The 22997-nt window shown below is 38.8% G+C and overlaps 2 protein-coding genes across 2 annotated transcripts in view; both read right to left on the reverse strand.

The window, feature by feature from the left end:
- The window catches only part of abr (ABR activator of RhoGEF and GTPase), a 145929-nt gene extending 140764 nt beyond the window's left edge, over positions 1-5165 (reverse strand). The window contains exon 1 of the mRNA XM_066658591.1: positions 4060-5165. Within this exon, the coding sequence (XP_066514688.1) occupies positions 4060-4843 (784 nt within the window). The 5' untranslated portion in view covers positions 4844-5165. The remainder of the gene's footprint in view (positions 1-4059) is intronic.
- A 4631-nt stretch (positions 5166-9796) lies between these two features.
- aspa (aspartoacylase) lies at positions 9797-21418 on the reverse strand. The gene is made up of 6 exons (XM_066659270.1): positions 21021-21418; positions 16936-17131; positions 15240-15333; positions 14844-14951; positions 13194-13303; positions 9797-12612 (listed from the first exon to the last, which is right to left on the reverse strand). Exons 1-6 carry the CDS (start codon positions 21260-21262, stop codon positions 12415-12417), a joined length of 948 nt encoding a protein of 315 aa, XP_066515367.1. The 5' UTR covers positions 21263-21418; the 3' UTR covers positions 9797-12414.
- Positions 21419-22997: the final 1579 nt, after the last annotated feature.

Raw genomic sequence — 22997 nt, forward strand, 5'->3', positions numbered from 1 at the left:
CATGACATATTTAATCTAACTATAACTATAGTAAGTAAAGCACAATGAAAAGAGGAAAGACACATTTGTTGTTGTGATTTCCAAATCCTTATGACTGACTCACTCAGAAACAGCAGATGCAGTGACAGCAAAGGGTCAGTGTGGTTTCTACACAGGCGACAAGAAACTCTCAATATGAATCTCAGATGATTTCTGATTCAGCAGCCAGCAGTGGCTCACTACATTCAGGATAACTGACATGACTGAGGGTGGGTACTTTCTTGCACTGGCTAAAAAGAAAACTGTTAAACTGATATAAGATGTTGAGCAACACCCTTCAGAGGCTGTAGGAAGCTTTAACAATATAACACAGAACTAGGTCAACAGAAACTGTACAACAGAGATAATAGACATTGAGCTAATTTTAACTCTCAATAGAGGCCTCAGGTCAAATCAAAGACTCGCAAACCAACCAAACACTCGTTTCACTATAACAGGCATCCGATCAATACTGACCAGGCAATCAGTCAATCGTTCAAGTGTAAACATGAAGAAATAAGATATAAAATATCTGAAATGAGTTTCAACATGTGGGGCATGTGAATCATTAACTTGCAGGAATCTAACCGTTCATGAAACACAATTTATCTACAGGAAAAGCAGGAGGTCCAACGACATTCCTCATGCACATTACTGACAAGCTAACAGACATTGTGCTGAATAACACAAAGTTCACCTACTCTCCCAGAGGGCTCTCAGTATAGTTAAAAAACTAGTCAACAGAGTAATCCACTTTCTCTTAGTGTTTCTGTTCTACCATAGGCACCCATTCAAAATAATGAGCATTAATAATATATAAATTATATATTCATAACAATGGTGAATGTAACAATTACTTGTGTCCAGAACACATTCAGAGTACAGAACATTTTAGAAAATTAAAGAAAATTAAATCTAATACAGTGAGCAGAAAGAATAGATTCTGAAAAATAAATTGAAATCAAGTCAATGACAAATCTCACACTGCTGGCCCTGCTGATAGTGGACATGTCATGGCCTCGGGAAAAGCCTTTTGATCCTTGTATACCATATGTCAACAACACTGACATCCACTGCGTCTAAGAATTAAAGGCATGCCTTGATACAAAAACTCCAGATGTTCCTTTCTTCCAGATTCACACCCAATCCATGATTATCCCCACATTAAGAGAAGGAATTGGGTCTTATCTCTCTGGCAAACGTGTAAATCACACACCAAAAAAACAGATCTCAAACATTTACTTTGTGAACTGGCCAAAAGAATTAATGTCTATGAAAAATCAACACAGTGCTGTGATGGCTGCACCTTTCTTATTCAGGAAACATCTGGGTGCTGTCTGCATTTTTGAAATCACAAACACATTTCCAGATTGTGGTAAATGCAATTTATGATCGCAGATCAATTTCCCGTTTTTCCACAGGGTATGTTTAGAATATGTGTAGAGGTCTGTCCTTGTGTGCAAAGCAGATCACTGGATCAAACTCAATTTATATAGACTTTGGGCTGAATATAGGCTATGAATCCATGAATGTCTCATAAACAACGTGTCACATTTGTTCCACTTACTGGCGGCTAGTCCCTGGGTCTCTTCCTCTTTCCTCTTTCTGTGCTATGTCTTTGTGCATGAGTGAACAATGGCGTTAAATCTTCACTTTCAATTCAGCCAATCACTGCATCTATGGTCACTGGGGTGGAAGTGCTGATTACTAGCATTAGATGTTAGTGTCCAGTGATGAATACCCCTGACCCGGTCAGCTGACTTTCAGACACTGGAAAATTGCAAGAGGCCAACCACATTCAGACCTCATTTCCATTCAAGACTGAGGGTTAACACGGCTTAAATATCAAACCCAAGTGTTATTAGCTGATCTTATGCAAAGTTTCCAGTGATTGCAGTCTGGACTGCTGTGACTCTGTTCTAAAGCCTTAAAAAAAGCCAGTCTCTGACCTTTGTGCCAAATGCCAATGTTGTCAATCTCTACGTCATAATAACAGGAATATGTTTCAAGAACAACTTGAACTTCAACTGGTCTGACTTATCACTTTTGAAAGGAATAGTATATAACATACATTAAAAAAAATACATATGGTTAATACACATACTGTTAAGTGTTCAGTTAGGTTAATGTGAACATTACAGCACATCCAGTCTTCCTGCTTTCATTCCACAATTCACTCCTAAGTCTGTCCCTTTAAATGGGAGGTGATACTGCTGCAATGTAGAAAGTGGACCTCACATCTTGATAACAGCCTTTAGAAAAGCAACGTGCATTCTTTTGCTATGCTGGATACTACTGCTACCAGAGCAAATGAAATTAAATATTGATATCCTTAACTTTCACTGTAGGTTAATATAACAATAGAGTATTCTACTACTTTCTGGTCTGTTTCTAATAAAAAGTTACATTTTTTAAATTAATAAAATAAATTGCCAAGGCTGTGTTTCTGTGGCACCAAGTTTGATTCTGGGTTTCTCCTGCCGAGAAACAGCATAGGCACCTCACATCCAGAAAAGTGCCAATTCTCTCATAATTTCCAGTCAAGAAGCTCAACAGTTTTATGTGTGAAATGGCTGGCACAGCTGAAGAAACATTGCTCTTTCCATTAATAAAGACACCCTCAAACTAGACAAAAACACAGTGTAATGCAATAAGGTAAATCTTTATACAAAAAGCTATGTGTAGTGTCTATTCAACAAACAAAAGGTGTTTTTCCTGTAGATTTAAAAGCCAAAGAAAAAACATGCATAGCTTAGGCTCCCAAAACATCTGCAAAGCTGGACAGTAGTGATGGGCTCTTACCATTCATATCCTTCCAACCTCTATAGGGTAAATATTCATGGCTGTTCCTCTAATTCATTTGGTCATTATAGTCACTATTTCATAGTGGTGATCTTCAGTAGACCCCATAAAGGCACTTCCCTTACTATTTTGATGTTTCACCAAAGCTACAGCGCTGACACTGCACAGCATATTTAGAAACATTACCACTGGAATTTAAGTCAAGAAGCGGGGAGAAGAACGGTTTCTAAACTTCTACTTGCAAATTTGGTCCGTTAGCAATAATTAGTAGCAGTTGTTATTTTGATCATTCTTAACTGCTGTGTTTAAGAGTTTGCAATGTGCTCTTTCTCTCTGTACATAAAAATAGGGAACAGATGTGACATTAGTCTGATACCAGTGTTGGCCAATAACAGCAGAAACACTGGAATAGATATTGGATGGAAATGAAAGGATGATACACACTCTTTCAGCATCCTGAAAAATCAAGTATATGTATTTTAATTTTAAAAAATGATAAACCCTTCAGCTATTTTAAGGGTTGGTCTCAGAGGTAACGGCATGCTGCCCGCTAAGAGACAACACTTTTCAGAATATTTATAAAAGAGATGTAAGAAACAAAATAGCAAATGTGTCTGAAACAATTATAAAAGTCAAAGGTACAATGTAAAATAAAATAATGGTTATGCGTCAAAAAAGGACGAGCCTGAGAGTTTTCAGAGACTGGCTTATGATGTGTTTGATGCTGTGACCTTACATTTACTTCAGTCTATGGAAGGTCATTGGTTATGGGTCAAACAAGGGTAGGGATTTATGGCTTGAAGTTGGTATGATGTCAGAGTAACAAGTAAAGGAAATCCTTACGGTCACTCACAGGTCGTGAGGGCTTTAAGACTTTTCAGATACAAAGGTAAGGCTGCGTTACAGCTTTAAGGTGCACTAAGCAATTTCACCAGAGTGCTTGTCTGTGCAATTCACCTACACAACCACCAGATTTTATACAAAACTAATTCCAGGAGACTTCCAGGAGCCAAGCAGGTGAACAACAACAACAAATACAGCCACTTATAGAGAGCTGGATTTCCAATCAGGTTTTCTCACGCACAGGATTCATTTGTTGCTAAAACAAGTAGTTTTAATAATCTTCCTCTTATTACTGACTAGTGCGGCTTTAACCCTGGCTTCTGAGTGCTGTGGGTGAGTATCGGCACTCTGCGGTAAAAGTGAAAATTGGATATGTGGAGTTAGGAGTTTTCCTACCCGCGGAGGAGGAGTCCTCGTGGTCGGAGCTGAGGTCGCAGTCGCTGCGACGGTCCGGAGTGCTGCGACCCGAGCTGAAGGAGCAGCGAAGCGGCACAGAGGGAGAAAGACGGCCCTCGTCCCCAGAGTCAAATTCCCGGCTCCAGCGGATTTGAACTCTCGCCCGGGGCTTCAGCAAGTTCCGCTGAACGAACTTCTCATTCAGCTCCACGTCCTCGTAGTCGTGGTCAGAGTCTCGGTCCTCTGTTTTCAGCTGTTGCTGCGGGTCCTGTTGTTGTTGCTGCTGATGTTTTTGCTGCTGTTGTTGTTGTTGTTGTTGCGGATCCAGACTGGGCTTTTTTCGTGGAGGAACCAGAATGGGTTTCCCCGTCTTACTGCCTCTAGTCACGTCCGGACGGACCCCTGGCTCATCGTTATGTTTATTACCAAAGCTTCCAACGCTTCCAATACTCCCAAGACCAGGGAGTTTGATCCGGGTGGGCACTTTGATATCTCTATCCAGTGGTTCTACCTTAACCACCACAGGGGGCTTCTCCCCCTCCTCCTCTTCTCTATTCCCCCACCTCTCCATGTCGTAGCTCTTCTTCTTCTGGGCGATGGTGGTCTGCAGGTAAATCACCTTGAACTTCTCCTCGGACAGCGCCTGCTGGAGGGTCTTCAGTTTGGCTTTACTCCGCTCCAGCTCTTTCTCGATGTCCTCCACCGATCTCAGGCTCATCTTCGGCACTTCTCCGTCGGGGAACTCATTCCTCCAATGCTTCTCAAACTCCTCCTGTTCCCACATTTCTCCTACGGATAAAGAAGCACTGCTGCTTCTCCTGCTCCTCGAGGGGTTTAACGTTAAAAAAGTTCCTCAAATGAGACTCAAAGGCTCTAAAAAATACACAAACTCCAAAGGGAATGACGCCAACCGCCCGCCCCTCCCCAAAACCCAAAACACTGGAGGTTAACCCCTGTTCTCTAGTGCGGTTCTCATTCTGGCCGCGTCCGAAGTCAGAGTACACCGTGTTTCAGCTGCAGGTCTCCGGCGTTACGGCAGGTGTGAGTGCGGTAAGTTGTTGGTTTGGACACGGACTTCTTTGCGCTGCCGTTAACGTTTCCCTTAACGTTCCACGCGTGAGAGCTCCGAGAACAACTTCAGAAAAAAACGAAAAAAAAGAAACAACTTCCACGCCTTTGGAGGGCGCTGACGCCACACCACCGTTCCACCAATCAGAGGCGCCGCTCACAGCAGAACTATTCCACTGGGCGTTGCCGAATAACCTGAAAGAAATTCTTCATCCGTGAGGCTCCACCTGTTGACATGCTAACGCTAACGCTAAACACGGTCGTGTCCCAAACCTCGTACTCCACCTTGTTCACTCGTTAAATCACGAACACATGGCTTTTAACACTTCAGTAGTGCTGAAACTAAATTGTAAGATACAGTTTGTACATATTTGACTGCCTTCAAATCGTTGTCTACTATATTAATGCACTGCTTTTCCTATCCTAGATAGTGGACATAACGTCCCTGAGTGCACTTAAGCTGGAAGCCCAAAACACGAAGGAAACTATCTATATTCTTTACGTTTTCTTCGGATAGTAAGCATTTAGCGATAACATTATTCTAGACGTATGAGTACTTTGAAAAGACTTTAAAATTACTTTCCCACAATAATGCGTACTCAGGTAACCAAGGTTTAGGTAGTGGGACAATGTGTTAGGCCTATATAAAAAGGACACCCTTAACCTCCCCCCAATATCCTCTTTATAATCCTCCTTCCTTTTGCTAAATTAGAAACAACAGCATCAACCACCATCTGAAACTAGACTAAAGTTCCTTAAAATGCCCTTGTACAATGGCCCATATCTGTATCTATCCCAATATACAGATATTCAAATATTTGCATCCTAAACCTATTTTGTATTTATTTTCTTTTAAATATTTACTGCTGGACACTCCTCTTACAGTCAGGACATTATTACAAGTTACTTGATTTTTTAGTAAACTCTGCCACTAAATATAATACTGCATTTTCAGTGGTGTGTCTTCACTTCATCTCCATTACAGCTTCCATTCTTTTCAAGAGGCATCATTAAAATGAAATTAAAAATATAATAATTCAAGAATATTTTTCCTCAAGTCCAGCCTTAGAATTTGCTTGCATATCCTGTATCACATAATCCAAATTATCCTTTGCATTTCCAGCCTCATGGTGAGCCTTTCAGATTCCACTTCTCACTCCCTTTCTGTCAATAGCATTATCCAAGCAGCCAGAGGACAAATGTGATATGGGTATTGTGGTGTCAGAGGAGAAGTGAACTAGAGTGGCTAGGCTCCAGTGGCTATGAGGAAACTGAAGATGAGAGAAATGTATACTGATAGCCCCCAGACTATGCAAGTGCAGAGAGGTTAGGGGAGGGGGAGGGGGAGGGGGAGGGAGGTGGTCTGCCCACCTCAGACAGTCTATAACAGCAAGAGATCAAATGCTAGTAATATTACACTTATGACATGCTTTCACTGTTGTATGCATGCAGAAAGAGTCTTGGTGCAGCTGTAACTAAAACACGTATAATAATATAGTAAGAGGTATGCACAGACACTTAAACACACAAAAATGAATGCACTCCCATGGCCATTTCAGAAAACAACTGCAAGCTGGGTTATACAATTTGAAATTATTCCCTGATGTATCTGAATTTTTCATGAGCTTTCATAATCATTTGGAATGGTTGTGTGCCTGGCATGTGGCTGTCTGTGTGGTGCAGTGTGGGAAAACTGAGTTTGTCTGACACCATGGAGGCCTAGTGTGTTAGCTTTTTTATCGGCACCCTGTCAGAACCAGCAGGAGATGACAGAGTGAGAAAGAACATCATCAAAACTCCCAAACAGCAAGACAATGTAGTGAGTGTCTATGAAAATGAGCCGGAGGAGAGGAGGGTGAGGCTGCATTAGAAACATGAGCCTGCTACAATACTCTCGGAGCACATAAGCATCTACACTACTTACCCACTACAACAGTTTGATCCAAACATATACTGAATTAACTTATTACTCACAAACCGTATGTATGTACAGGTGCTGGTCATAAAATTAGAATATCACGAAAAAGTTGATTTATTTCAGTAATTCCATTTAAAAAAGTGAAACTTGTATATTATATGATTAGAGTGTGGCACCAGGTGTCTTCAATATTGAACATATTCACAATAATCTAATTTTCTGAGATACTGAATTTGGGGTTTTCATTAGTTGTCAGTTATAATCATCAAATTAAAAGAAATAAACACTTGAAATATATCAGTCTGTGTGTAATGAATGAGTATAATATTCAAGTTTATATTGTATTTCACTTCATATTCACTTTTTGAATAGAATTACTGAAATAAATCAACTTTTTCATGATATTCTAATTTTACGACCAGCACCTGTAGTTTTCAAGTACATGTCGTCATACGAACATTTCCAGTGTTGAGTAACAAGCCTAACTGTCATACTTGAGTAATAGAAAAGATATTTATTGAACAATAACTCATGTAAATAAAAAGTAACCCATGGGAAGAAGTAAACATTTTCTTAAATAGATAATTCTAAAGCGAATGTGTGGCGTCAAAATAGATTCTGAAGTCCTGAGAACCAAAACACAGAATCCAATGTCATTTTATAATTGAGAAAACTGTCATTAATATTGAGAGTTATAAAAACAGGTTTGTAAACAGAATATTTCTGTATATAATCGTCTGATTTACGTTTAATAGGTTTTACGTATTCTTGAAGTATCCGTTTTTGCTTTTATTCCACTTTTTCTCGGTTGCGCTTCTCTCAATCTCGCTTTCACCTCCAGAAGTTTCTGGCTGTTGACGGGGTCAGGATCTAGTCAGTCATTGGCTGCTAAAGTTAAGCCCTAAATTAAAAAGTTAGGCCTTTTAAATTTAGAACCTATTTTGATGCCATAGGATTGCATAAAGTCTAGATTCTTAAAAAAAAAAAAAACAACAACAACAAAAAGCAGAACTGCTAACTCATATTACGGGACCTGAAATATCAACAAGACGAGAATAGGTGCTTCAAGTTTTCATCTTAGATGAAAGGAGCACACAATTCTGGCTTCAGATCCTTCTTCTATAAAAAGACATTGCAACCCAATGGGCGTGAAAGGTTATTTACATAAGGATAAATAAAAAAAAATAATAATAAATATCTGCTAGTCAAACAAAGAAGAAAAAAGAACACTCCAATTAATTTAACAGTAGAAAGAAGCTGTTTCTGCATTGTTAATAACATCACTGTTAACTACCAGCCCTACAATTAGCTCACAACTAATGAAATGACCATGACCAAAACAGATTAAAGATTGTATATTATTCCAAAAGCAAGATAAAGCCTTGTGGCATCAAGTGGAGGAGAGAAACCAAAGACCCTATTAGATCACCCTGTATTTGATACGCATCAGTACATTCAACTCAAGACTTGAAGAGCAGCCAAATGAGAGGAAGAGTGTTCCAGTAAAGCTCCAGCTTGTTTCACTTGGTGGGTCAGTCATACAGAGGAAAAAAGCAGTTACTGCATTATATAAAACAGGAAAGATATGGATGGAGTGGTGCTGGTCAGAAGTGCCTTTCTGGATGTCATCCCAGAACCCAAAGAGGGTTCCATTAAAAGTGTCCTTGGTTTTGCGATGATGATTGTTAATGGATCTGGGCAACAAAGCTCCAGCTTGTAAAGAACACAGTGATTAAAATTAGGACCATTTACAACATAAAGAGACAGGTGACGTGACAAGACCGCATATGCAGCAAATCTTAACAGGAACATACTATGAAACAATGACTTGTTCATGGGGATCTGGAGCCTACCAAATCACAAAATGGTTCTTCTATTGTAACGTTTGTGAATATACAGATATTCAAATATTTGCATCCTAAACCTATTTTGTGTTTATTTTCTTTTAAATATATACTACTGGACAGTAAACTATATTTACTGCTGGCATTGAAACTATAGAAGAACCCTTCTGATGCCATATAGAACCATCTACAGCACATTCTCCAGCAATCTGAAGAAACCCTTCATGATACAAAGAACTTTTAAATCATGCCAACAGTTCTTCAAATGTTCAGGGTTCTATATAGAACCATGTTCTTTACCAAAGAACCCTTGTAGCACCATCATTTTCAAGTGTGTACATTTGAAAAGATCAATTATATAATCATGATGCTGAAGTTAGCAAAACAATGTGTCCTGGTAATGCTCTTATAAAGTTACTGAGAACATTTTTAAATGTAACAGCTAACACCTTACGCTGAACCTCACAAAGCATTAAGCAGATGTTTTCTCTGGAGGACACACTGAGGTCCCGGAAGGGAACAAAAGTGCTTTGTGAGACTTGGGAAGTGGTTTGGCAATCAGAGACAAAAAGGAAGTGACACATTTCTGCATCTTTAAGGAAATGTCTCCCTCTAGTGGAAACCCTAGGCAAAATACTGCTGCTTTTTATAATTCTAACTGTCTGCTACCTGTGTTGTCATATATCTTTGCTGTGTAAGTTATACACCAATGTAAAGGACCTGTAATGTTTCTGACTGTCTAACAAATGGCTTATGCCAATGGAAGATCAAAATTCACTATACCTTTTTATTACTTTATACACAGCTTTGGTTTTATGTAATTAATCAATTATGTTCGTATATAAGTATACTTATTTGTAATACATTTATGAGCAATTCAAAAGCAAGCAAAGTTCAGACAGCTCATACAAGTTTATTACAAGTGATTTACTTATAATTAATCAATGTAATAAAACTGGGACTAACAGTATGTAACTTATAAATATAGAATAATCTAATATTAAATGAATACATGATACACACACAACATAAAATGTCTTTTAACTTGATTGTCCAGGAGCACTAAGCACTACACTTTTGAATGCACCTAGCAACAGACACTATGTGCCCCACAATATGAATACAATAATCTTTGCATAGGTCAGTGTGATCATTTAGAGCTTTGTGGTTAAAAATCTCTCATTACAGAGTACAAAATATCACACACTAAAGGGATTATAAATGTTTGTAAAAACTGGCAGTTTATCACAGTGGAAATATCACACAGTTTGTTACAATGTACACAAAATTGACAATTTGTCAACCCTTCAGTTTCTGTGGAGCATTGAACCACGAGGTATAATTTTACTACACTATAACAAGATCACCATACGATAAGCATTTGTTCCATCTGTTCTTATGAGACATCAAATGACTGAACTGTACGTTTTCATTTTCCCATTTTTTTCCCACCCTAACCAAAGCTTTTCAGATCACAGCTTGTTCTTAAGGCAATGGCAAGACAGCACCAGACGACGCAACCCTGGTGAATAGTTCCCTGGTTTTGGACAGAGACAACACACAAAAAGATTTTCTACATATAAAGTGACCATATTGGCCTCTCGGGACCACATTGACTAAACAGACACAGACCGTAGTATAATTGGGCCTTTACAATATAAGACAATTCAGTTTCCTTGATACAGATTAGTGCACAAACAATATAGTAATGCTTAAAAGGAAAACTCACAGATTTCTTTAAAAGCTTCAATATAATTAACTAATGATAATAGAAGTCATTCAGAGAGCGTTGTTTTTTTTTTGTAAATGTGAAATGATGTTCTTTAAACTAACCTAACTCACTCAGACTCCAATGATTAACGTCACTGTGAACAATTCTGAATTGGTACCTTTCCCCAGAATGGAGCATTTCACATAAAAACAAATTCCTGAATAACATTTTACATTCTAAATGTTTCATTAGGGATACATTTTTAAAAATAGGTAGAGTTCCCTGTAACCCTACTGCATTTTTTAATCATCATCCTTATCAGCTGCATCTGTAGTATACAGTCATTTACCATAGGCAACGTTTGCCCTTTACTTAAAAAAAAAAAAAAAAAAAAGACAAGAACATGACAGCTACTTTCCCAAGAATGTGGCTGTCTGGGTTTCTGTTCTCAGTTGAGCTAGGATTCTGTTCTGACACTAAGTACATATTTGAAATGATAATTTGTGCGTTACATAGATACAGCAGAGACAAGGTTAAAAAATGCTTTAAAACCTTCTTTTCAATTATTTCATAACTCACAAACACCATACATCTTAATATCTGAATAGTTACTATATAATTCATTATTACTTACTTATTCATAGTACCTATTGGGTAACATAACACTAACAACAGGATAAAAAGCTATTAATATGCAGTTTAAAGTCTTGTCAGATACACAGATAAAGCTGCATGCAAAAATCTGGACACTCTTGGCCAAAATTGGTTTTGTTGATATTTTGTTGAAAATGAGAACACATCCTCCACCGTAAACACACATAAATATGGCATATCTCTAAAAACTGTGAAACTGTAAGGTTGTTTTGTCCAATATGGTTATTTATGGAAATACACAGTAATTCTGCCTTAAAATGTGCAGAAGTGTACTCCCAGTAGGGGATGTGTACTAATTTTCACTTCAAAAAATTAACCAAGGACATTCAAACTTTTGCATATGGCTCCATATTGAGAGGTTTTCTCATGGTTGAAATTTTAAGGCTATTTCAGGTTTGATATGTGCGTTTATACTAAATCATGGGAAGGAACAATGGCTTACGAAGTTCCATTATGGTGCATGAAAACAAAGGTGTCTGAAACGGGAACAGAAGGAGTGGAAAAGCTCCAGTTTCAGATTCACTTCTCACCTCCTCCAGAGGAGAGACTCCCAGCTCAGAGGTGTTAGGACACAATTCAGTACAATGACTGGAAAGATCAAGTGAGACGTATCTAGTTTTGTGTTCCTGAGGCTTACTCTGGTAAATAAATTAGAAGAAAGTAGACATAAATGTGCATAAATTCATCTTTAGTCTTTAAAATCAATGGCTATAAATATAAATGTATTTAAATGTACTCTGTAATGATGTCTGTGAAAATAAGTGGCATCATGGCCACTCTCAGTTAAAAACAAAATAGTTATAACAAGACGTGAGATATAAAAAATATTTGACATTTTTTGTATTGCAAATAGGCCCTTATTCATTAAACTAGGTCTGAATGTGTATGAATAATACAATATGTGAAAAATCAAATAAAAATCTGGTAACACTTCCTATGAACACCTGTATTCATAACCTATTATATATAATAAATGCATTTATGAATACTGGCTGTATAGCACGTGTTACATAAAGTGTTCAAAATATTTCTATTATTGTTTTGTGGACAGATTTTATATAATCAATATAAGAACTAATATCACAGTGCAAAATGAGGAATCTTTAACTGAAGCACTCATAATATTAAAATGCATGTTAGAGGCTGGTGAAGTTGCTTTGTTATTTGGAGTTTTTTCTGATAGCACTGGCTGCTAGTGTTTCCCTACGGGTGGTGATGAAGGCCTGCTGTTTCTCGTAGTAAGCTGCTTCGTTGATAAATGTGGGGTAAACTGGACTGCCACCTTCAAACAGGATAGTCCTGCCATCGAAAGTCTGGAACATTGGGTCACCAGGATTTAACGGCTCCCAGTCACAATCCTGTGGTGGGGACAAGAGAGAGAATGTGTTTTTTGGAGTCACTGTGAGTACAGAGGGCGTCTAACTTGGCTGAACTGAAAAAGCAAACAATGAGTCTCCTCAAACACAGGCATTTTCCACATATGCAAGACATAAGACTTTCCATGTGTACTGTTTCTTAAGGAAATCCCAAGTTTACTCAAGCCTTTAAAGAACAGCACAATTATTCAGTCTCTGCTATGCATGATGCAGTAATTGCTATTCAAAAAGGTAGGGTTGAATACAAACACAGGTTTCCTCCAAGACATGTGGAGCCAACCATAGCATATTTTTGAACTGATGGTGTTAAAGCAACATCACTGCACAGGACAACCCCAATTGTGCCAATCTGTTATGGTAGATAAACCATGCATTGAGAAGACTGATAGGGAAAAGTCAGCGATCCCACCCACCCAGAGACAGCAAAGTCAGGTATGTTTTCTTGGACTTTGGGCAGCATTACAGTACTGCAGTAAAGTCTAAGTCCTAAAATCTGGAAAGCTGTCAAAACAGGGCACTACATCACAGCAGTGTCAGACGAGTAGAGTGTGATTATGTAATACCTGCAGGTGCGGATGAACCATAGCAGTGATGTTGCCGTTGGTGTCTCTGGGGTAGTCCATTCTTTCATGGACCCTAAACACTTCTACAGAACACGCTGGAAACTCAACTCCTTAAAAACACATAAAACATACAGAGGATTAGGGAATCATACAGAGGGCAAATGCACACTAAGAAGATCAGTGTAAATGGTTGTGTAAATGCTATGACGTATAAAATAAGCTGCTTTATTTAAAGACTAAGGAGTGTGATTTCACACAGTTGGATGCGAGTGTGTGCTTATATAAAGTCAGTGCTGTGTTTATTCAGCTTGGTGTTTCTCATAAGGGTTGAGTACAGTGTATTTTTTGTGTCCTGGAAGAAATTTTGTTTTGTGCTCATATATCCTCATACAGCCAGTGGATCTGGGAAAATCGCTAGAAAATTGCTAAAAACTGCTAGTGCTAATAACGCTTTCTTTTTAGAGGGTCTGTACATGGGCTCACACAGGGACTATTAAAGCTAAGCCTTCATATGGTGACAAAGGGTAAAATGATTTTAAAAACACCCCAACAATAATGCTAATGCCAGTATCCCTATGGCATTGGCTGAACTGTGTTAGCTAGTTAAGCTAAAGGTTTACATACAGTAAAACTTTGAATGACAAATCATTGTATTCAGTTTTTGATGGTGACACTAAAACTGCACTGAGTTTGTGTAAATATAATGTAATGTGTGCACTGTGTTATGTACTACCATATCACAAAATCCAGACTAGTAATATTTTAGGAATTAACCTTTTATTTCATATTCTTCCACTGTCGTTATTGTTGTTACTTTTGCTTGCACATGGCTCGACACTGGTGAGCGGAAAACACGTTGCAGTACTCCCAGGGAAGCATTCATCCAAAACAACGTGGCCCCAGCCTGCTGCAGGCAGTTTCACAAAACTCAATACGCTCCTAATGACATGGAAACTAACCAACTTCCAACAAGTATTCTATTCACCAGACACTAGAGCAGAACAAGACGAGCCTTGGCTCTAGTTGCGTGTTTCCGTTTGAAAAAGACAGACAAAAAAATTTGTGTGGGTTGTGTGTGTGTGTGCTGAGGGAGCAAAAAACACAGCTGATGTTACATGTGACTGCCCAAGGTTGCCTTTTTTCCAGGGAGTTCATGTGATTGCACACCAGAAAAAAGGAAGCAAAGACTTGGAGAAAAAAAAACTGGTCTTGGGAAAAAGGTAAAATGCTGAGATTCTAAAGTTCAAACTGAATGATTCACAAAGATGTCAGCTTGTTTCTGAACTAGTGACGCAGCTGACCACAGGGTGGACCAAGGGTAAGGTCCTGTGCAGCTTACATAAGTATGTTTTTTCTGCAAATTCTGTAGAATGTGACTAATCCATTATCCAGATGCACGCTAGCTTATTAGCTTGGCTGCATGACGTGTAATGTAAGCAAACAATGCAACAACTTGGTTCAGTGCTGTTGACAGACATTGCAAAGCTAACGTTGCCTTTAGCACAGAATAATTAAACTGGGAACAAATCTCCTCACCATTTTAATGGGCTCTCCAACCCCATTGTTTCTTTAAGAAAATCCCCCAAAGGAACATAGGAGCGCACTAGGTAATTGGAATGCTAATCTCTGATTAGTTTTTATTAACCTTACCACTGTTAAACAGCTCAATGAAATCCAGAGCGTGCTTCAGTATCGTCCGCATGGACTCGAAAATATTACTTCTCAAAACTCCTTGAGGCTGAGGACCCACTTCAAGTCCTAAAACGCAAAAGACAACACCAATATATTTTATGTACAGTTCAGCAAGAATCTGAAAGTACTGAAAGTATTTAATTGTTCATTATATTGAAATATTTAAAAAAACACAGAACGTTCAATTTACTGTGTGCCCATTAGACATATATAGGGTAAAGGTGAGGATAGTATTGTCAGTGCTAGAAATCTTTAAATGTTTCTAGACCAGAAGGTCAACTAGGCTGACTGAAGTGGCTATGTCAGGGTGTTAAAGAGTTTAGACAGCAGAATATTTCAGGATTTTGGGCTCACCTACAGGGTGCTTAGCCACTGAACGGCTAGTCGCATACTTGAGGTTAGGGTGCTCATTCAGCAGAACCATGCAGCTCTCCGGAACCATGGCTTTCTGGACAGAAGAAACACAGGTGACTGTGTAAGCTGACACTGCACTAACCACAATGACCTCAGCAATACAAGCCACAATGCTAACATTATATGAGGTACACCAGCAAACAACAAATACACAGAGGGCCTGGGACAAAGGAGACAGAATTACAGTGCATTTGTGCCCTAGATGCTGCTTGTATGATAATCATCGAGCATGAGTATCGCATTATTACATTATGCAATTACAGATAAAGATAAACCAACATTAACCCTTTAAAATCCAAGGAACCCATGCTAAGGCTTATAATTCAGTAACTACATCGGCTACATTAAATACAAATTGATTTATTTTATTAGACATTTAGGCCTAGTGTGTACATTTACTTAAAAAAACTATTTTTTGGCTGATACTGTGAATGATTATATTAATCTATGATTTAAAACACAAAAAATAGCTGTTCTCTATTAATGTGATTTCTCACTGCTGTTGTTGTACTTAATAGATGACCCTACAGAACGCACTTTCGTATTTATTTAACAAAATATAATATTAAACACGCAAACACCTCTAATTTTAAACAACAATTTAATAAAACTACATTAGATTGAACCCTACACTAGACAAATGTGTTCACTCCTTAAAATCACAATCACAAATTATTAAAAGAAATAATCATGACAGGGAATCGAAACACTGTTTCAATCAACATTCCCATGTATATTCAGAGTGCCCTGGCAACTTATGCTGCAGGCACAAAAAAAAAAAAAAAAAAAAAAAAAAAAAAAAAAAAAAAAGATATTTTACATGCTGAAACAGGTTGCACTTTCAAATTCAGTTTAGCCTGTTTAACAACTGGGTTCGATTCCAGCTCCGGGTGACTGTCTGTGAGGAGTTGGTGTGTTCTCCCCGTGTCCGCGTGGGTTTCCTCCGGGTGCTCCGGTTTCCTCCCACAGTCCAAAAACACACGTTGGTAGGTGGATTGGTGACTCAAAAGGGTCCATAGGTGTGAGTGAATGTGTGTGTGTGTGTGTGTCTGTGTTGCCCTGTGAAGGACTGGCGTCCCCTCCAGGGTGTATTCCCGCCTTGCGCCCGATGATTCCAGGTAGGCTCTGGACCCCCCGCGACCTTAAATTGGATAAGCGGTTACAGATAATGGATGGATGGATGTTTAACAACTGGAAAATGACACTATTTAACTGTGTGTAGTTAAGTATGAAATGTGTAGACAAAACAAAACACTAAACATGACAAAACCTAACACACTTCTTAAGTAACTGTTTTGTTGTTTGGCTAACCAAACACAAAGCACAGCATATACTATTTGCACAATAGAGGTCAGTAAAGTTCAACTCTACCTATTCTGTCTAAGAAAGTACATATATTGGTGCAATTGTGCAACATGTAGTGTTACTGCTACACTGCTCCAAGACCCTGTATGATAAATCTGGCATCTCAAAATACAGAAAAATGTAAATATATATATATATATATATAAACACTTCTGTTTCTTACATAAAATTCACTGTCAAGGAACCCACACTTATATCTGCAAAATAGTTGTTTGATAAACACAGGTTCTTTGTCACTGAACCTCACATCTGTAACCGCTGTGGCTCTTACTTTAATGTAATGCACCATCTGAAGATTGAAGTGGTCTGTAGAGCTCTCCAAGATGAGGGTGGACCCCATGTTGGACGTTGTATTGTGCAGGTCAAAGATGACATCATAGGCATCTGGGCTACCTTTGGGTCCAAATATCTGATTAATCTCCTTGGCTCGCTGTACTTCGTAAGGCAGTCCGTCCCCACCAGGTGTGCTGTGGAGAGATCCACAATTAGAAATGATTATTACAGCAAGAAATAACATGTGCATTGTTCAGTTATAAACTATCGCTTAAATTATTTAAAAACAACTAAAGAGGACACAAATGACATTTGATGATATCCTAGGTATAGTTTAACGATAATCAAAATGTGATAAATGTGACCCTGTGAAAGTTAACTCTTGATGTTGCGTCTATTTTATAATTTCAAACTTCCAAACCTTTGTGCAGGATAAACATAAACCAAGGTTTTTAATGAGTAACACTGTTATAATAAAGCCTCACTGTGCAGTTCAGTGAAATGGCTAACAGTGTTAAAATGTTCTTTTAAAAAACAAATATGCCAATTTGTTTTTAATCCAATTGTAAGCACCTCCAAAGTCTATTCTTAAAATAGTTAGTATTTTTTGTTTCTCATAATCTTGATTACATGTGAGTAAATTTAGAAACCTTATTCCACATCTCAGATGCTCAGTTGCACTATTTTAATGCATGTTTTTTCTTTACTGTAAATTTCCCCTATCTCAATTGATATTTCTAGGCAGCTACATGTCCTTTAGGACACACAGAACTAAGCTGTTTAATCACAGTGGACAAATGAACAGTATGACCTGTGGATTTTGTCAAATGTGAAGTGAGAGTGGAGCTTGATTTTTTTTTCCCCTCATAGAAAAGAGTACTGGATAGAAACAATATAAGTCCTGATTTTTTTTACTTAAATAATCCTCAGCCTTTTGTCGTAATGTCTTAACCAATGTCTTAATCATCAGAGTAGATATGATTAATGAATACACCCCTTGAATGTTGAGGAACACATAGGGCAATTGTATAACCAACACCAAACCAAGCATTGTTTCTCTGTGGTTAATAAATAAATAAACAGATAACAGGAGCTGGGATAGAGTGAAACTTGAAAGAGGCCACATGGACTGTACTGATGCTTTGTCAACATGCAAATCAGAAAAGCAAAACACCTTTTCAGGTTACACTGTTACATGTGCACCTTGTATAGAGTGGATTGTATTCCACTGCTGCGGTGCTGGACTGTATTTTAAATTCCACAAAGGATTTTCATTTAAAAAGCCTCAATTCACTGCTGTCACCCCTCTTTAAAAGGCTTTGCATGGTGCAGATGAATGGTGAGTACACCATTTTACCTTTTCAAATGGAAAGCATCAAAGCATAACCCGAAGCACTTCTATTCAGTCAAACAATTAAACATTAATTGTGTGGACTGTTTGTGTTGAATTGGGGCTAACAGGAAGCTTGTATGGGGAACACGGAGATGATCAAAATCTAAACTCAAGGTTACTGGCTTGATTCTGTAAATTTGCGAAATCTTTGTGACAAAAGACTCTGTTAACATAGGTATGCCCACAATGGGAACCGCAGTGAGCTTCTCTATAACCTGCTTCATCTATGAGTTTCAGGAAATTCACCAAACAATACAATTCCCAGTTTAGTTGTTCAGGTGGCATCTAGTTTCCTCCAAACTCTCACATGAACTCAATGCAATGTGAGGCTGTTAAGTACAAGTTGTTTATTTTTCAGAGTCAGAAAAAAGCCAAAAACATCATTTACACAGAATCCTCAGTGACTAAAAATATTATTATACATTTTTAATATGAACTTATAAGCATTCTGTTGGTTCATCTTTGTGTTTATTAGAGCTTCAGTTTTTTGTGTTCAGTTTCAGAAGATGGTTGCTTTTTTTTTAGCAGGGGAGTATATTGCTTGGCCACAACACCACAACAGTTTTGGAGAGTGTAACTGCTCTTTTTCATTTCCATATTATTCTCATACAGTTTTCCATTAATATGCAAGGTTCAAGATTCCACCAGACCACTGCCCAAACATCCACAGTCCCTCCACAAGGCACTCCACTAATCTAAATGAATAGGGAGAGGGAGGGAGGCAAACAGGACAAACTCTTCTCTCAAGAACATCTGACATTATCCTCTATCACTACCTTATGGTCTCTCTTCATTCTCAGCACCCATCAACCTCAAAACATTTTTCTCTCTATTCACTCAATCACTCACCATAGGCAGAAATGTTAAACTGCTGAAGTGAAAAGACAGAACCCTATGTTTCAATACAACTTTGGCTCAACCTACTGGTGTGGGGGTCATTTTCTGCTTCTCCAGATCCACTTCAGACTCCTCAGTCCATAACATCATGTTCCAAATCTCCAGTGTCCAATATTCTATTATCAGTGATGACTACTTGATAGCTACATGTCCTTTTAAACATATAGTGTCGAGACATCTCCTCAGATTCACCAAACCTTAATCTAATCACCCGAGAAAACATTTTAAATCACATGGCATAAATGTGCAAGGCAGCTGCGGGGTGTATGTATATTGTGTAAAATATATGTAGCTCTTTTAAGGAAAACAGAATATCAGTGACACATTTCAGAATACCTTTTGTTGTGGAAACTCACCTGTAGTTATCACAAAATGGAAGAGAAAGTCTTAGAAGGATGCACAGAAATAGTGATTGACAAAATTAAATACTTATAGATTTGATATTGTTTTAGTGCTGGGGGCTTTTGAAAATCTGCTTGTCTGAACTCTGACTATATATTTATTTTTAAAAGTCTGTAAAAATGAATGGCTAAGGAGTAAACAGTGTCTTTCTGAGAAATGTTATATGAAATTCTCCATAACAAAACGTCCAGACTGATCAGAGTTGTTCATAGTATTGGTGAAAGGAATCCTCTAAAAGCTTCTGCTAAAAGCTCATGCAGGAAGTGGTTAAGAACATGTTGAGACATTAACTTGTCTGAGAAAGATTTAGCCTTACAAACAACGTCCACACCCTGTTCATGGCAAGTTACTGTAACTCAGATGTTAGTGCCTTGCACCCAATGATTCCAGGTAGACTCTGGACCCACCGTGACCCTGATCAGGAGTGGTTACAGAAGATGAATGAATGAACAAAGCACTGTTCACAGGTGTAGGTTCTCTGGCTGTGTTGGGTAGCAAGCAAAATGTGTTTGTTTTGCAGACACTTAAAGCCCTGGTTCCTATCATCATCAACACAGTAAAGGAATCTGATGGGGTAGGTTTCTCTACAGGGAATGAATCACTCAAAAACACTCTAAATGCCTTTTTACATCCCGATGCGTGAGTAATGCAGAAATAGTGTAAAATTGGACTGTCTCATTATATGGACAGGCCTGAAGTAAACAGTGAAATAGTCTATATTTAGCATTTACTGTGATCTCCCATAAATAGAACTCATGCTCTCTGCTGCACAGTCGTACACACAGTAATCCAAGTCACGTTTCACTCACGTTTTTCAAGTTAAAATGTCAAGCCACTGGATCAGATCTGCCCTGCTTTTATTTAGTTGTTATTATACGGTTTATTCTGCAGTTATTATAGTTACTATACTGTTATTTTTCTCTTATTGTCCTGCACATTCATGCTTTCACTTTCTTTGCTGAGTTTAACACTGTGAAAAATGTCATTTAAATTAAGAAATGTGCTTTAAGAGTTGTATGGGCAATATTTATTTCCAGTGTATTCAATTCAACGAATAGGCAGTGTCTGTGCATTTCAGTGTGCAGAAGATATGTTCACACATGCACAAATATGAAACAAAAAATAAACAACAGTGTCATTAGGCCATGAGAGTTAAAAAAAAATGTGTTCCCTGTGGACAACTGAGTTCACTCACTGAGACTTGGAGAAACAAGGGTTGCCCAAACTTTTGCACACGACTGTACAACACCTGTTTTCAGAAGAACCGCGAACGGTGCGCCTTCAGAAACACACCAGGACGGGGTCGCAGTGGGCTGTGGATTGGAGGATTTAACTCGGAGGCTTACAGAAAGAGGGGCGGTTAATGAAAGTAGCAGTGTGTGTGTGTTCACCTTAGATTTTCCGGTGTAAAGGCTCGGTTAAGATCCGTATCTATGTATCTGCAGCACTTCTCCACTGCTTTGGGGTTGGTAATGAAGGGCCTGGTGAACACTCCGTTTCTCTCCACCTCCGCGGAGTTCTTCAGCCACATATTCACCAAAGTGACCCCTGACATTTCATTTCCGTGTGTTCCGCCGAAGATAGCCACCCGCTTGATTTCGCGAAAACACGAGAGGCTCCCCCGGGAGACCATGGCGAAGCCGAGCTGTCACCTGCGAAGGATTAAAGCCTGAGACGAACGACAGTTTCCAAAAACACACACCGACACCGAGTCCTCGCCGCTGTCAGAGTCCCCTACCGATTCCAACGGTCGTCTCGAGCCCTCTTATATAACATGACATGTTCGCGTGCGGGCAATAACACCACTGTGTTGACTACATTCGGCTCCGGTGGGCGGAGTTTACAGGCGCCGCCCCTCCCTGAACTCAGCAACAAAACAAAACACAGCGTTACCATCCAGCACAGAGGCAGGCTGTCTGCACGGAGACTAGTCAATGTAGACAATATAGCTTCTAAACCCAATACACATACAGTCATCCATGACATTATGACTATCCCACGTGTTTCTACACTCACTGCCCATTCTCTCGGCTCCCACATCAGTTTCACTGCAGTGCTGAAAATGATCCACCAGCCAAATATTACCTGCAGTCTAAAACTACAAAGTGCTTCTATATAGTCGATGTAGCTGAGAGAATGGACAGTAATTGGAAAAACAAGGCGGTGGTCCTAATGTTATGGATGATAAGTATAAGACATATGTAGATTTTGGGTACTGTACAAGACTTATCTAGATATATTAAGCAAGGTTGAGGACTGTCCAAAATACTGACCCCTGAGCTATTTTTCTAATGGACACAGACTTAAGTTATCTGGCTAAAAGAAATCCTGCTTTGTAGAGAACCATGCTGCTAATTAAGGCCCCTATCCTGCCAATTTCCAATTCTCACATTACAGCTGCCTCGTTTCTACAATTCTGACCCAATTTAGCTGCTATTAAAAGATAAGAATCTCTCGCCTTCCTCTCAATAAGTGCACTTTCTTAACATCTTACAATGGGAACAAACAGCTCAAAAGTGGCCCATCAGGTGTGGTTGTGGACCATCTATGACTCATTGTTTAAAGGCCAATGCTTACTTTGAATCTGAGTAAAGTTTAACAGTTCCTGAGGGTTATGGTTGTCACAGAAACAGATAAGGCCAGGGCTCCCTCTAAGTTTCTCTCTCGCTGGAGGAGCAACAAGAGAAATACTTTTGGTACCATTGCAGATCTGGGATAACAGAACTCATATAATTCATCTGTCAGGTAGGGGTGTCCAAAAAACACAGTTATAAACGTTATCATTCGGAATCCGTCTTTAGAACATTAACCAAGGTCTGTTCACCTGAAACTGAAGTAGGTTCTGTTCTTCCTGAGGTGATCACCACAGCAGCTCCTGCTCAAAAAAATAATAATCTGTCACAGGAGTCACTGTCGTAAGCAACCCACAATGAATTTCACAATTTCACTTCATGTATTTGAATTTGGGTGGTTATGCTGTAGCCTTTATTGCTTGAGCACATGGTGAAGGTTATGTCCACACATTTCAAGCATAAATATATACATGAATTAGTAAGGCAATATAGTAAACAAAAAAATTACACCAACTTCATTCACAGACAAGCAGTATGCTTGATGTTTTCTCTTGTTGTGTCGAGCCTTTGTTGCATTGGGAACATGATTGCTGAGTGACCAGACAAAGTATTCCATCAGTGGCCCTGCCCATTCACCCACTATTACAGAGTCAGTGTCAATTTGGTGGTTGGCTTGACAAAGTGAACAAGGAACATTTTTAAATGTAGTTATGTTAACTTAAATGTGGGTGTGATATGTGCATTTCTACCAAAAGAGGGAGACATTCTACCTCTTCACCTAAAGCGTTGTCAGAC

The sequence above is a fragment of the Hoplias malabaricus genome, chromosome 2 (genome assembly GCF_029633855.1).
Source record: "Hoplias malabaricus isolate fHopMal1 chromosome 2, fHopMal1.hap1, whole genome shotgun sequence".
Classification (NCBI taxonomy): domain Eukaryota; kingdom Metazoa; phylum Chordata; class Actinopteri; order Characiformes; family Erythrinidae; genus Hoplias; species Hoplias malabaricus.

Coding starts and splice junctions, on each gene's coding strand:
- aspa (XM_066659270.1), bottom strand. CDS start 21,262: ATGGTCTCCCGGGGGAGCCTCTCGTGTTTTCGCGAAATCAAGCGGGTG. Junction 17,132..21,020: donor TTTACACCGGAAAATCTAAG/GTGAACACACAC, acceptor ATCTCTCCACAG/CACACCTGGTGGGGACGGAC. Junction 14,952..15,239: donor AGTGGCTAAGCACCCTGTAG/GTGAGCCCAAAA, acceptor TTTGCGTTTTAG/GACTTGAAGTGGGTCCTCAG.